Here is a 14,201-nt window from a genome sequence, read left to right as displayed (position 1 = left end):
ATGTAATACGTGAATAAGAAGTAAAGGTAATGAAGAGAAGTGGACCAAAAATTGCATTTGTTTACAATCGCATTCAACAAAATTTACAGTAAATATCGGAATGCTCAAATTATTACCAAGCACTGCATTTGGCAATAGTGCAAATGCAAAATGTGGTGAAATCTATTGTCACAGTTCCACCGAATTTACCATTATTTGTACACTGTGCGAACTCAAAGCGTTCGACTACCAGGATTTCATGCATCACTGTAAGAATGTACACCTCGAAAACGACTTATTGAAAACAGAAGAAATATTTGTTGAAGTCGCACCATACCTGTCATCAAATGTGAAGGATGAAGCTGAAGCTGAATTCCTGGAAGAGCATGACTTTGTCTTTTCTGATGAAGAAAAGGAAAAGTCAGAGTTACGTATTAGCCAATGGAAAGAGGATAACTCGTTATCTGAACATTCAGACAGTGATACGGAGAATAATTTTGAATCTAATTTTGATGATAAAGATTACATACCACCTGTAGATCAACGAAAGGTATTATAGAATATTTAAGTATACTAATTATTTAGTTATAACACGAGTTTTCACATTCCAGCGAAACGAAAAGCGTAATCGTAAAACCGAGTCATACAAATGTGAAATATGTTCCCGTATCTACAAAAGTTCACATTATCTGCGAACACATTTGGCAAAAACACATAATTCTGAGAGTAGGAAAACAGCCAGCATCCAGTTTCAAAAATGTGATGAATGCACAGGAGAATTTAGGACATTACGTAGTTTAGAGGAGCATTCCCTTTCGGCACATGGTGGTATGAAATGTATGTATTGTGATAAACGATGTACATCGCGAACAAATCAGCTACGACATATGGAAATTCATACACATGGCACGGAACGACGGTTCGTCTGCGATTATGATAACTGTAAGAAAAGTTTCTTTACACGCCGTCAATATCAAGCTCACAAACGCACCCATACAAAAGGAAAGAATTTCATATGTGATATATGTGGCTACTCGTGTCGAGTACCGGAAATGCTTAAAGTGCATTATCGTTCACATACAGGTGAGAAACCCTTTGCTTGCGATGAATGCGGCAAATGTTTTGTATCAAAATCGGCGGTTAGGGAGCATAAAGCATCACATGGCACTGAGCGTCCACATGAATGTAAAGTATGTGGACGCTCTTTTGCAAGGGCAAAATCGCTATACCATCATAATTTCTTACATCTCGCAGAGAAGAAGTTTAAATGCAAGTTATGTGGACAGGCATATGCACAGCTTGCTGGTTTAGCTGGACATATGAGACGACATCGGGAGCAGGGCCATTGCTGATAAGTTCTTGACACAGCTGCATCTTTAAAAAAAGCTAAGTTATTATTCGGTCATTCAAACCATCCAAACCTTTATTACTTTTTAATTACTTATTGTATATGAATAGGGACTATTGAATATTAATTATTAAAAATGTTTTGTTAATCGACAGCTATTTTTGCTTTAATATACATTTATATAGATTTAAGCAATTACAATTATTTACAACGAATAAAAAAGTATTTTTTCTAAAAATACCATATTCATAATATACCATATACAAAATATTAAGTATCTAAGCGCAATAACAAAATTTAAAATGCTTCAAAGCTCACGTCATATTTTAAACATTTTTGTGCGTACTGTTTTCGTGCCAAGTTTTATATAGTACTGTACACATTCTTTTTCGGAAGTTAAATTTGCAATTGGTTTGACAGATGTAGCGGAAATGTTTTTTGAGGAGGTATTTGCAAAATATTAAATATTTTTAAAAACTTATTGGTATTAAAAAATATATGTATATTTTTATTTTCAGATAGAGATTAGTAATATACTCAACTGTGCACATGTGAAATTGCATTTTAAACAAACGCAAAGTACAGTTTACGTTGTACAAGGCAGCAACGACTGCCCACTTCGCTTTACAGTGAGCACTGCTATTAAATTAATTTGCAGTGGTCAATATGCAAGTATTGAATCATTAACTCAATTTAAAAACCTGCATGAGGGCTATGTCCGTATAGTGTTGCTCATTTCAAAAGAAGCTTGTGAAATAACAGCATCATTGGAGTCAGATAACACAAATTTGGAAAGTGATAGTGATAGCGATGCGCCATGCACATCTAAATGGGCACTAAATCGCGAACAGCGACGTAAACAGCGTCAGCTACGTAACTCGCATTTATTGCAAAGGCAGCAGCAACTATTTCATAAGGTAGAGGCATTACGCGACTTCCGGTATGGTCCGGAATCGATCGAATACACTCTCGATGCAGGTGCAAAGCAAAAAAGTAGTGTTTTCGAATTCCAATTGAAATTTCGCACGAATATCGATTACATCCTGCGTCAGCCAGAAATATCACGTGGGGGATTTACCGGAAATTGGTTGGAGTTTATAACAACAAAGTTGAATGGGGCTATGAATCGAGAGTAAGTATCTGATTACTTGATGGCGATGTATGCAGCTATTATATATTGTAGTTTTGCTTCTCATTGTAAGGGAAGAAATTTCGAAATTATTTGGATATTTTGTGCAACTATTTTTAAAAAATCGTTACAATGAGTGTGATTTATTGTCTAAATTAACGACCTGCTGTATTATTGGACACACTGCCTTAGATGTTATGATTGCGGTCGATGCCCTAAAGATTTTCAATGACGTACGCAATACTTTTGAGTTTATTACATGCATGGAATATACAGTATGGTTTCTAATCCCATATAAAGGTCGTTATGTATCAGTGCAAGAAGTGGTAATATTTTTTTTATTATTCGCGGTAAATAATATTAAAGGTTTCTTATATCTATGTTAGAGTGTTGAAAATTTCCAATTTAATAACGTATATACATGCATAAAACTAAAGGCGATGGAACAAAATCCGTGCAGAGAATATATATGGTCGGACGCAGATCACGCAATCCAAGATCTCTTATTTATCGCATTCCAGTTGGTCATATGTTTTCACCTCAAGCGGGGTGTTGTCTATTTGCAAGAAGAATTGAAGAATGTGAGTGCTAATATTTTACTTTTCTGTAGCTCATATGTCTTTAATAATTCATGATTTAGGTTAAAGATTATCAGACTATGCAATTCGTAGTAACGGCTTATTTACAGAGAAATGGAAATGGTCAAAAGGTAAGGTATACCACTTTGCCTATATAGGTAAATGTTTATGTATACATTTATTTATTTTTCCAAATAGTTTTGGCCACAAAAATATTATTTACAACAAATTTTAAAAGCTTGTAATAAAATGCGAATTACTGCTATTATTGACTATCCTGGTGGCTTGCCAGTTACACCCCTCTCTGGAAACTTAATCAAATGCTACAAAGATGAATGTAGCGGTAGATGGGAATTAAAAGTGGAAGAACGCATGAGTTCCTGTAGTAGTGAGCAATTCATCAGTGAATTGCAAGCCGGCTTACAAAGTCATTCAATTTAATAAGTTCTGAGCCGAAATATTTGTAAAAACAAAAAGTTGCGGTAAGTAAATATTATACTTCAGCAAACATGTATGTATGTACATTAGTATGAAGATATAGATCATGCTCAATTTATTTATATATGCAGAATAGTTTTAAGTTAAACAATCAGCAATTAATATGAAAACCATTAAGAAATTTTGACTGTTGATAATCGCAATCACAAAACCACATTATTTCTGTAAAAACAACTTACTTCCTTGCGAACATATCCATGAATTTAAAAAATTGTGTTATATATACATATGTGTCAGGTGTGTTTTCGGGAAGTTCATACAATACAACTTTGGCAGCACTGCTGCTTGTTTGTCAGTTGTGCAAATAAATAAACAATTGCTTATCAATATCGTATAGAAGTAAATGTTTTAGTTTTTGTGTGTGAAAAATGATGCGGAATTGCACATTACCAACAAGTTATGAACAAAATAGAACCAGTATACGTTGCGGTGAAATAATTTGTTATGATAACGTAAATTTCACTATAATTTGTGTGCTTTGCAAAATGAAACTTTTTGAGTTTGACGATTTTATGTTACACTACCAAAATGTACACCTTCGAGGCAATATACACGATAGTGATAGTGATAACGACGCGGATGGTGAATTAGAAGAATGTATTAAAGATGAGGAATTTGAAAATGTCGAATATCTAGCTGAATTGGATGAATGTGGTGTGAGAGTGGAGGCTGTCTTACAGCCCTCACGTGTTTTGGATGAAGTAACTTCCAACGAAAAGCAAAATGTGCCCATCAAGGCAGAAGTCATAGAAACGGCATATAATGACACGTTGAGTGAATATGGTGAAGTTATGGGTGTTGATAATTCTAAACCGAACGAGTTCGAGAATGAAGAATTTGATGATGATGAATGGACAGGCAGTCAAGGAGATGATGATAATCATATTTTAAAAAAGGTAAATGGATGCAATGCCGTACTAAGTGATTTATTACAAGTAATTCATTTTTTTAGCCTAGAAAGCCCAAAGAGTACTCATGTGCACATTGCCAAAAACGTTATACCACAGAACGTATATTAAAGCTACATATAAACATGAAACACCTGCGACCAAAAAAATTCAAATGCGAACAATGCCCAGAAGAATTTGTGGAGCAACGTTCACTAGATTCACATGTGCGGAAAGAACACATAGGATTTCAGTGCTCACAATGCGAACGTGTTTATAAAAATTCCCGTTCACTACGCATACATATGAAAGCACACAAGGGTATAAAGGAATTTAGATGTGATTTCGAAAATTGTGGCAAAGCATTTATTACTTCATCACGTCTGAAAGTGCATCAAAAAATTCATACAGATGAACGCAACTACATATGCGAAGTTTGTGGTTATCGTACACGACAAAAGGATGCTTTAGTTGTACACAAGCGCACACACACCGGAGAAAAGCCTTTTGAATGTACTATCTGTAGTCGACGATTTATTTCTGCCTCGTTACTAAACGAGCACAAGCCTATGCATTCTACTGAGCGTCCACATAAATGTGATGTATGCGGTGCATCATTTTCACGGAGCAAAGCGCTCTACCACCACAAACATTTACACCTGGGTATTAAGAAGTTCGTTTGCAAAATATGTGGTCGTGCCTATGCTCAAATGGCAGGTCTAGCGGGACATATGCGACAACACAAAGCAGAAGAACAAAGTCTACTAAGTTAATTTTTAACTAATGTTTATTGAAAATTCGCTACATGTGACATTAGATTTATTCCAGTAAATATAATAAGCAACATTAAGTCATTAACATTTAAGCAATTAATACTCGTAACAACGTTGTTTATAATCAAAGCGCAACAAATAAATATACGTTTCCAAACATATAATTACAAAAATACTCTGAATGCATGGTATGTATGTACATGGTATGACATTATGTATATTTACTTATGCCCACACGCGTATGGTGTAATCCCAACTTCCAGTGGATAATGCAGTACCGTCTGGCGATACCTGCACACAGGATACCTTATTTTCATGACCATATAATAGACAAATACGTTCCGATTTAAGCGTATCCCAGAGATTCACTGTGTAATCATTATAGCCGGCAAATAGTAAACGGCCACTCACTGAGAAGTCTACGGAGTTAATACCAAAAATAATGCTCTCCTTAGCGAACACAGCTACTTCCCTATCGGCACGCATATCGAACAAACGACAGCTACTATCGTCTGAGCCAGTTGCTATGGCATCGCCACTAGGATGAAATTTAACGGTATTAACGTCTGACTGGTGTCCTTCAAACGATTGCACCACATGTCCTGAACGCATGTCCCATATGAAGGCCATACGGTCACAACTGCCAGAAACGAATGTATTTCCGGTTTCATTTGGAGCTAAATCAATCGCCATAACATCACCAGAATGCCCGTGAAAGCTTTGTAGTAATTGTCCGCTTTCAACATCCCACAAAGCACATGTAGAATCACCGCTTCCCGTAAGGATTTGCTGATCGGAATTTGGATAAATACAGCATGACATGTAGCTAGTGTGCGTACCAACTGTTCGCTTTTTAGCAGCCATCTCATCATCTGACATTATCGGATAAACGGTAACTTTATTGTCTAAACCACCACAAGCAACAAAATTGCCTGATGGAGAATATGCACATGCCATAATCCAAGTGGTGGGCATGGTAATGAAGTGTTCTTTGTTTGTGGTGAATGCGTCCCAAATGATGAGACGCCCGTCCTGCGATGAAGAAATTATGTGACGCTTATCTGGACTCCAATCTGTACATAGAACTTTTGCCTGGTGACCTTTGAGTACTTTACGCGGTTTTATATTGACAAAAGCAATCGGCTCGAGTCGTTCAGCAACAGTCCATAAATTAATATCATTCAATTTAGCACGTTCTTCCTCAAGTTTGATTTTCAAATTTTCCGCCTCCTTCAACAAACTGGCCATCTTATCACTGGCATTAGGCGTAGGAGCACAATCAGCCATTATTCACCAAAATATTGCTAAATATAGTTATCCCAACGATAGAGATAGTTTTTATATGAAACGCTCGGAATTTTGCTGCAGATCCTATGTATACAACGTTGAATACACAAAAATCAATATTTGTTTACAAATACAATATTCTGATCAGAATACACTGAAATGGCCGCATTGGCTAAATACCGTAATAAACGTAATAAATTTTGTTCTTAATTATATGAGTTGTGTAATTTTCGTAATAACGGAAAACATTGAAATAATTATTAGCATAATATAAAATATGTATTTAGTTACACAAACCTAAGAGAATAAACATTGAAAACTCTGGAGAAATTTAAAAAAAAATTAAGCTAAGAAATAATTATAAAACTTGGCATCACGCATTAAGTCACGTTGTGAGACTTGGAAGCACTGCACAATATTTCTGACATTTGCTAATAAAACAAGTAATTTTTTTGTTGTCGTGGATTTCAACATTTCCTAAAACAATACCATTTATTGCACATAAAAGAAAGGATTTTCATTAAAATTAAACACAAAAATGTTAAAACTTTTGCCGCCGGATACGAGCAAATTTCATAATTTCAAATGCGGTGAAATATTTTGCCTCAGCACGAATACCTACAATGTGGCGTGCTGTTTATGTGGAGCAAATGTAGCGTTTGAACAATTTCCACAACATTTCCAAGAGGAACATTTGACGCCCAAACCCGAAAAAGTGGAAAAATCCACCTTAGATACAAGTACAAGTGATAGCATCAAAATTGATGTAGATCCTATCAAAAGCGAAGAAGAATATATAAGTGACCATGGCGATGGTTCTGTTGGTTACGAAGCTCCAGATTCAGAACCCGAAGAAGTGATTGATGAAAAGCCTTTCGACTTTGTTGACTTACAGAATCTAGGAGTAAACATAGTTGAACCGGAAAACAAACGTAAACAGAAAAAGGTTGAAGATGTTGACGACATCAGTGACACTAAGTCGTGGGAGGATAAGAGTGATGTCGAAGATGAAGATTGGCGACCTCAAGATTCATCGGGCGACGAGGTAAGTTTTCTACCTGGAAATAACGAAGTTTTTCCCTCTGAATTTTTTTGTAAATATTCTTATTAATTGCATCGTAGAAGCCAAAACCGCAAGATGACATTGATTCACTTCCATATCCATGCCCGGACTGTATGCGTTCATATAAAACTAAACGCAGCATGCTAACACATCATCGACAAACACATAATCCAAAAACAAAAAAATCGAAAGAGCCAAAGTTGAATTTCAAATGCGATGAATGTGGTGAATGTTTTAAAGCTGAAAGAAATCTACGTGCCCACAAGTGGAAGCATACTGGCATAATATGTGATATTTGTGGCAAGAAATTCTCTCAAACTGGTAACCTGCAACGACATAAAATACGTCACACTGGCATAAAGGCGCACAAATGTCAGGAATGCGGCAATGACTTCTTCACTGATAAAGAGCTGAAGGCACACATGCTGCGCCATACCGGCGAGAGGCCGGTTGTTTGTGAGATATGCGGTAAACGGTGTCGTGATCATGGCGTATACAAAGCGCATATGCGGCGACACACAGGCGAACGGCCAGCAAAATGCGACGTTTGCGGTAAAGCTTTTTACAGTTTCCACGATTTAAATGTACACGCGGTGACACACAGCACCGAACGACCATTTGCATGTGACATGTGCGGCTCAACGTTCCAGCGAAAAAAATCATTACGCGTACACAAAAAATTACATTCTAAAGATCGGAAACATGAATGCAAAGTTTGCGGCAAAACATTTGCACAATCCGGCGGTTTGAATGCGCATATGCGAACACACGATGCCGCATTAAGTCGGAGCATTGTGGGCAATACCAGTGCCAGTATTAGCGCTATACCTGGCCCGATAGTTGCAGATGATGTTGGTGTCGGTGTCGGTGTCGGTGTCGGTGTTAATAATGTTGGCGTTGGTAGCGCTAATGTCAACATGGGCATTGCTGGTGGTGTTGGTGTAGCTCTTGGTACGGTAGTCAATCCAGTTAACTCAATAGGGGAGGCCTTGTTGGGTGTGACTGGTGTGCTAAGTGGGACCGGCTCAACAATAGATACTGTCAACAATTAGTTTTATGGAAAATACACTACAATATCATTGTATGTATGTATGTACACGCATATATGTTTGTGTATGTTTTTGGTATAATTTTAAATTTACATTTTTATGCTAGTGTAAGACTATCCCTCTTCAAGAAATGCGTGTGCAATTAACTGTAACACGCCTCCGTTTAAAATAAATCAAGTATTCTGATATACATAGATTAATGTGTAAAACTTTTATTTACTATAGTATACGCAGCTTTCTCACAGCTGGCACAGTCTCTACATAGTCTACTCTTTATTTTTGTAAACTTCTATCAGTCAAAATGCCGAAAGGCGACTCCTTATTAGTTGTAAAGTAATATATGCCTGACTTTTGTGCAATTTGCAATGGATCACCAACTTGCACATCTCTTCTATTTGTATTGCAACCAGATTTACCGGTTATGTCATTATAGCTCAAACACTCGTATATAGGCGTAAAAACGTAACCGCTCAAACTTTAGCATATAACGTTATGCTACGTCCGTGTGAGCAAGTACCAGTTAAATCAACACCGCAACCGGGTTGTTTAAGTCCCCAATTCGGATAGAATGCTGCTGATCCAATCGGTTGTTGAAATCCCTTTAAACTACGATTCGTCTGTATGCTCAGCACAAATTTGGCATCGTTAGTGCATAAACGCGTACTAGCGTCATTATAGCTGTAAAGCGGCGATGCTGGATCCAAACCAACAATGCCAGCAATCTTTCCACGTTTCACAATCTTTCCACAGTAGCCTGCCACATGTGCACCCAAACTGTGACCCACCACAACAACTTTGTCAAAACTCAAGTTAAATTGTTCATGCAGGAAATCCAATAGATTGGCGATATCTTCACTCACAATGGGCACTTTTGCACGTGATGATATATAACTCAGTACGGCATAAGTACTCCAATCGACGGAGATTATATTATGATCTTCTTGTGCTAAATATGCACGCCGTAGTTCATTATTTGGTTTAGTTAAGTATGACCCAGTCCAGCCGTGAATTATAATTCTGAAATATGTTGGAACTATTGAACAAATTTCATAAATTACCAATCTACTAACTTACTTTGTATGGCGCGTTTTGTCGAAGTATGATTTTTTCACGGAATTAGCATCGTTAATACGAATTTCTTGCGGTTTCTCAGGATTTGCAGCGGTGTACAGATAAAAACGCACATCATCACTGTTGCGTGTTTGACTTGTATCCAGTGTGCTTTCGCGCAATGGGAGTGCAATTGTGGTAGCTTTTAAATACAATATCGATATTATTTTAAAGATATGCTATATCGAAGATTGTTTTATTTAAAACACATGGAAATGATTGAAATTTCCGAAATTTTTTGCAACAAATTAATAAGTTATGATACCTAAAATGCTGCAAAGCAATACCAGCAATACTTCCTTGATTAGCTGTTCACGAAGAACGGTGCACGCACAATTTGTTTGAGAACCGTTATTATATATAGTCAGAAAAGAATCTTTGAAAATCTAATCTGATAGTCGATGAAGGCAGTTTAAAAAGTGAAATTGATTAGATTTCCAAATCATTTCAAAACAACGCGCATATTTAACGCACCACCTTTTTTTGGTGATTTATGGATCTTGAATCTATCATGTACACGTGTTAAATGTTTGTTTATAAAATTCGTGATTTTTGTCAACAATTTATGAGCCCTTAGAAACAAATATGGGCTTATGCACATATTGACAACTTATTTATATATCAAGCGTATCTGATTGTATTTCATGCCAAAAATATGCTTAAATTGCTTTGTGGTTGGGTAACTGAATTCAGCAAATAGCACGTTTAATTTCATAATAGTGATTCAGCAAATAGCACGTTTAATTTCATAATAGTGCAATGTCTTTACAATTTTTACTTATCAGACACACAAATCCCTTAAAAGCATGCAAGACATGTTACTTCCGATTTTTTCTTCAATTCCGGCGGTTATTGTCAAAAATGCTAACATTACAGTTGTTTTTGTAGTGTAGTTGTGCGTGCTATATGTGATAATTTTTTGGGTTTGGTATTGAAAATATCTGAATCTATTTAATCACACAATTACACTTTATAATGTGTTTCCATATGTAGATTAAATTAAATGTAAGACTGCTCAACCAATATAAACGTTATTTAATTTATATAATTTAATACGTTTCATAACACTGCTGTCTGTCATATGTGCAATTTGACACTTTACGCGTTAATTTATTTTAAGTGCGCGTATTTCTAAACAATAATTTAAAAATTTTAAATAATTTGAAAATTTGCAAATATTGACCAAAATAACTGTGTAATAAATTGATACAATAAATGAGGGAAATTGTAACGCCAAACGCAGCTATTTCGGAAGTTTAGTTTCTTTGGGTCATGCCTCGAATTTAATACTGATTATGTGCTTTTAAAACTTTTTAATATGTATCGGAGCTGAAATGAATCTCAAGGTAATAATTTAGTAGAGTTATATTAAAATTTATTTTAATATCAGATATTACGTGCTGAAAAATTATTATTATAAGTATAAAATACTGAACAGGATTAAGAATTTTGTGAAACATTACGAGGTTTGACCAGTTACGTTCCGAACGTTAATAGAAAATATTTAGACAGATTTAGAAAGTGAAATATATATTTTTTGTATGGTAAACATACATGTATTTTTGCAACTGATAGTTACTGTCTTTTTTTTAAGCGCCTAAATTAATTATATCTGAAGGTATCTTACCAAATTTATTTGATTAACCAAATATTTTGCGTGTACTCATGCGATGATTTGACTGTCCCGCGATGTTTGTTGAGGAAAATAAAATGAAGATATATTTGAATTTATAATTTCTTTTTTTATAATTTTAATATTTATTCATATGTATATTTTATAATATCGTATAGCAAATACCTTCAGTATTGCAGTTATACTTTAGTTTTTGTATATAATTTGGAGCGATTTCAGTTGCCGTACAAAAACCCAAAAAGGGCAACATACCATCTAAAAATGTTTTACAACTATAAGTACAATTATATATGTATTTTTATCAAGTATTTATATGTATATATATGTGTACATGTATGTATGTATTATATATACTTTTGCTGAAGGGATTAAAAAATTGTAACAATAAATTAGTATAAAATATAATATAAAAAGGCTACTATATACAACTTAATAACACAACACCATACATACACAAATATTTAGCAACTTATATAAAATACGGTATAATATTTACGTATATTTTTCAAATTAAATTGTACAAATAAGTGGATTAACTGTGACATTATTTTTTTTAAGTGTGTAGTGCCAAATAATTGTAGCTCAGTTTAATTAAAATGTGTTATATCACCTAATACTGACACCAGCGTATAAATAGCGCTATTAAAATCGCAGCTCACGAAATATTTGATTCGTACATAGAACCGAATAACAGTACATGTCTGTATGCACATAGTTATGTACATATATGCCTATTTATATTACATATAAATATTTGATTTTGATAAATTTTTTGTAAATTCTCACTTTATACTCGTATATATACATACATATATGAGTTGTATACTTGTTAAATGCGTTTAAACTCCGAAAGTTTTTTTTTCCAAATATTACGAGTACATAATTTTTCAATGAAACTAGAAATAGTGATTTGGATTTACGGACCCGCATTAAACCTCGCTCACCATTTGTGGAGTACTCAGTTACTTTGCCACAATATTCTCTTCACTAACTTTAAACTATATTAATTTGTATTTTGATTACCAGCTTGTCATCTTCACAGAAGCCTTTATGCATGACATCCGCTATCTTAGCATATTCTACAAAACCAAATCCACGCGTACTTATGTGCTCCCGTGGTTTATGGAAGGCCATGACTTCGGGCTTTGTCATAATTGTATCGTGTTGCGAAAGATTGGCATCTGTTGGATGTATCATGCACAGTTTGATGCGTCCATTAAAAGGCCAATCCAAATGGTAATCGTTTTCGGATTGCATTAAATGTACATGTAAACTCAATAAGTTCAAGTGTCGTGGCTGTATGTTCACGCGCGCACAAAACCGATAGCCATGCGGCGAGGTGTAAAAATCACGTGAATAAAGTAGATTATTGGCATCGGCACGCAATTGCTCCACCACATTGCGGAAATTTGTTATTTCCCATACAATTGTGCCATTACTATAGCGTGGATCGATTTGTTGACGACTAGCCAATTGCTTTGTAAGATTTTCCAATTTTACATCTTGCTCGCGTACGCGTTGCTCCAGCACTACAATACGTTGGTACATCGTTTGTATGAGTTGTTCGTCTGCCTCGTTTGCGTATTGTGGCGGTGGTGGTGGTAGTACACCATTTACCTTCGCACCACTCGCAGTTGTTGGTTTTTGTGGATTCCAAGTGGAAATGGCTGTTTGTTGGAAAGCTTGCAACATTAATTGCATATGATGTGGCATGTCTTCTTTAAGATGCTCTTCGAGTGCGTTGGTTTCAGGGCGCCCAACAAAGTCACATTTTATGCTGGCGAATGGGCACTTTTCTTCGGCGTTCTCTAGTCTTCTGTATGGACAGGTCGGCAAATGTCGATCCACTTCTATGGGCGATGCCACTACTGCACAACCCAATGGCGAATTAGGACATTTGTGTTTGATTTGTTCTATTTCACGTCTAGTGAAATTATCCGGAAAAATATCATGGTCAATAGAAAGCTCTGTATTGTCCAGTGGACACTGATTGTGATTATTAAGCCATTTCGTTAAGCAAGATTTGCAAAACCGATGACCGCAAGTGGTGATCACTGGTTCATTAAGCCAATGTATGCAAATAGCACATTCATAACGTGCATCCGATTCATGAAAGTCAGTATCATCTGAAGTGGTTGAAGCTGGTGCGGGTACATATGACTTGGAGATCGCTAACGAATTGGGCGGTATAGACGATGGTGATTTGTTGTTTTCTGTATAATGGTGATGATGATGCGAGTGTCCCTGCTGATACGGTTGCTGCTGTTGTTGTCTGGCTTGCCTGCCTGTGTTAGTTTGTGAATTTTGCATCTTGCAACATTAGAAAAAGCACAGAAAAAGTGTTTTAAAAGAAAAACACACACTAGCACTTCATTTACAGGTGAACAAATTAATTGTGAAAAGGTGCAAACATAAAATATCTGTAAATAGACTAAAGGAATGTTTACGAGTACCTATCGATTTTCTTATGTGCACCACTTTGACAGTTGCTTATCGCGATTTTTGTTGCGAAGACACGGTTGCATTTGGAAGCGTTATTGAAGGTCTGGAGGGTAAAGTTATTTAGCATGCTATTAAAAATATTAAGCCGATTCACTAGAAAAAAAGCATGAATAATTTGTATATAAGTGAGCGCGCAGATCTTTAGGAGAGAAAACAGATTCAGCTATTGTAATTATATGTCTGAATATGTTAAAATGCCATCACTCACTGTAATTGTTCTATTTCATTAATTTTGAAATTTTGTAACTAGTTATTTAGACGTTTTTTTTACAAGATACTCTGTAAACTCGAAACGTCGCTATCCATAACCGGAAATTCGGTTTTCGCAGTGCGGAAATGTTGATATTTGCTGGAAACACTTAACA

At 35.7% G+C, this 14,201-nt stretch overlaps 8 protein-coding genes across 11 annotated transcripts in view; 4 read left to right on the top strand and 4 right to left on the bottom strand.

Annotated features, from left to right (window-relative positions):
* cyr (cypher) overlaps nt 1-14,201 on the bottom strand; it is an 80,760-nt gene that overhangs the window by 52,692 nt on the left and 13,867 nt on the right. The window lies entirely within an intron of this gene.
* Nucleotides 9-1,565, top strand: LOC106618445 (zinc finger protein 625). Its single transcript, XM_014236206.3, has 2 exons — nt 9-529; nt 591-1,565. Exons 1-2 carry the CDS (start codon nt 101-103, stop codon nt 1,329-1,331), a joined length of 1,170 nt encoding a protein of 389 aa, XP_014091681.1. The 5' UTR covers nt 9-100; the 3' UTR covers nt 1,332-1,565.
* ord (orientation disruptor) overlaps nt 1,620-14,201 on the top strand; it is a 28,387-nt gene continuing 15,805 nt past the window's right edge. For 2 of the 4 annotated variants that reach the window (XM_070110002.1, XM_014236171.3), the window contains exons 1-6: nt 1,620-1,773; nt 1,846-2,459; nt 2,530-2,782; nt 2,843-3,037; nt 3,097-3,165; nt 3,233-3,516. In XM_070110002.1, coding sequence (XP_069966103.1) covers nt 1,759-1,773; nt 1,846-2,459; nt 2,530-2,782; nt 2,843-3,037; nt 3,097-3,165; nt 3,233-3,475 — 1,389 coding nt within the window. In that variant the 5' untranslated portion in view covers nt 1,620-1,758 and the 3' untranslated portion in view covers nt 3,476-3,516. The remainder of the gene's footprint in view (nt 1,774-1,845; nt 2,460-2,529; nt 2,783-2,842; nt 3,038-3,096; nt 3,166-3,232; nt 3,517-14,201) is intronic. The other 2 variants (XR_004975832.2, XR_004975831.2) reach the window with 1 other exon arrangement.
* Nucleotides 3,782-6,592, top strand: LOC106618470 (zinc finger protein 664). The gene is made up of 2 exons (XM_014236242.3): nt 3,782-4,428; nt 4,485-6,592. Exons 1-2 carry the CDS (start codon nt 3,901-3,903, stop codon nt 5,190-5,192), a joined length of 1,236 nt encoding a protein of 411 aa, XP_014091717.3. The 5' UTR covers nt 3,782-3,900; the 3' UTR covers nt 5,193-6,592.
* Gbeta5 (guanine nucleotide-binding protein subunit beta-5) lies at nt 5,189-6,479 on the bottom strand. Its single transcript, XM_014236254.3, has one exon. The coding sequence runs from the start codon at nt 6,477-6,479 to the stop codon at nt 5,418-5,420; it is 1,062 nt and encodes a 353-aa protein (XP_014091729.1). The 3' UTR covers nt 5,189-5,417.
* LOC106618453 (zinc finger protein 37) lies at nt 6,889-8,787 on the top strand. The gene is made up of 2 exons (XM_014236218.3): nt 6,889-7,524; nt 7,602-8,787. Exons 1-2 carry the CDS (start codon nt 7,018-7,020, stop codon nt 8,592-8,594), a joined length of 1,500 nt encoding a protein of 499 aa, XP_014091693.2. The 5' UTR covers nt 6,889-7,017; the 3' UTR covers nt 8,595-8,787.
* On the bottom strand, nt 8,825-10,214 carry LOC106618021 (lipoprotein lipase-like). Its single transcript, XM_070109659.1, has 3 exons — nt 10,176-10,214; nt 9,666-9,880; nt 8,825-9,608 (listed from the first exon to the last, which is right to left on the bottom strand). The coding sequence occupies exons 1-3, from the start codon at nt 10,212-10,214 to the stop codon at nt 9,062-9,064; spliced, it is 801 nt and encodes a 266-aa protein (XP_069965760.1). The 3' UTR covers nt 8,825-9,061.
* On the bottom strand, nt 11,423-13,820 carry Traf6 (TNF-receptor-associated factor 6). The gene has a single exon (XM_014236229.3). The coding sequence runs from the start codon at nt 13,642-13,644 to the stop codon at nt 12,328-12,330; it is 1,317 nt and encodes a 438-aa protein (XP_014091704.1). The 5' UTR covers nt 13,645-13,820; the 3' UTR covers nt 11,423-12,327.

Source organism: Bactrocera oleae, chromosome 5 (assembly GCF_042242935.1).
Source record: "Bactrocera oleae isolate idBacOlea1 chromosome 5, idBacOlea1, whole genome shotgun sequence".
Lineage (NCBI taxonomy): Eukaryota > Metazoa > Arthropoda > Insecta > Diptera > Tephritidae > Bactrocera > Bactrocera oleae.
This window is presented reverse-complemented; position numbering and strand designations above follow the sequence as displayed.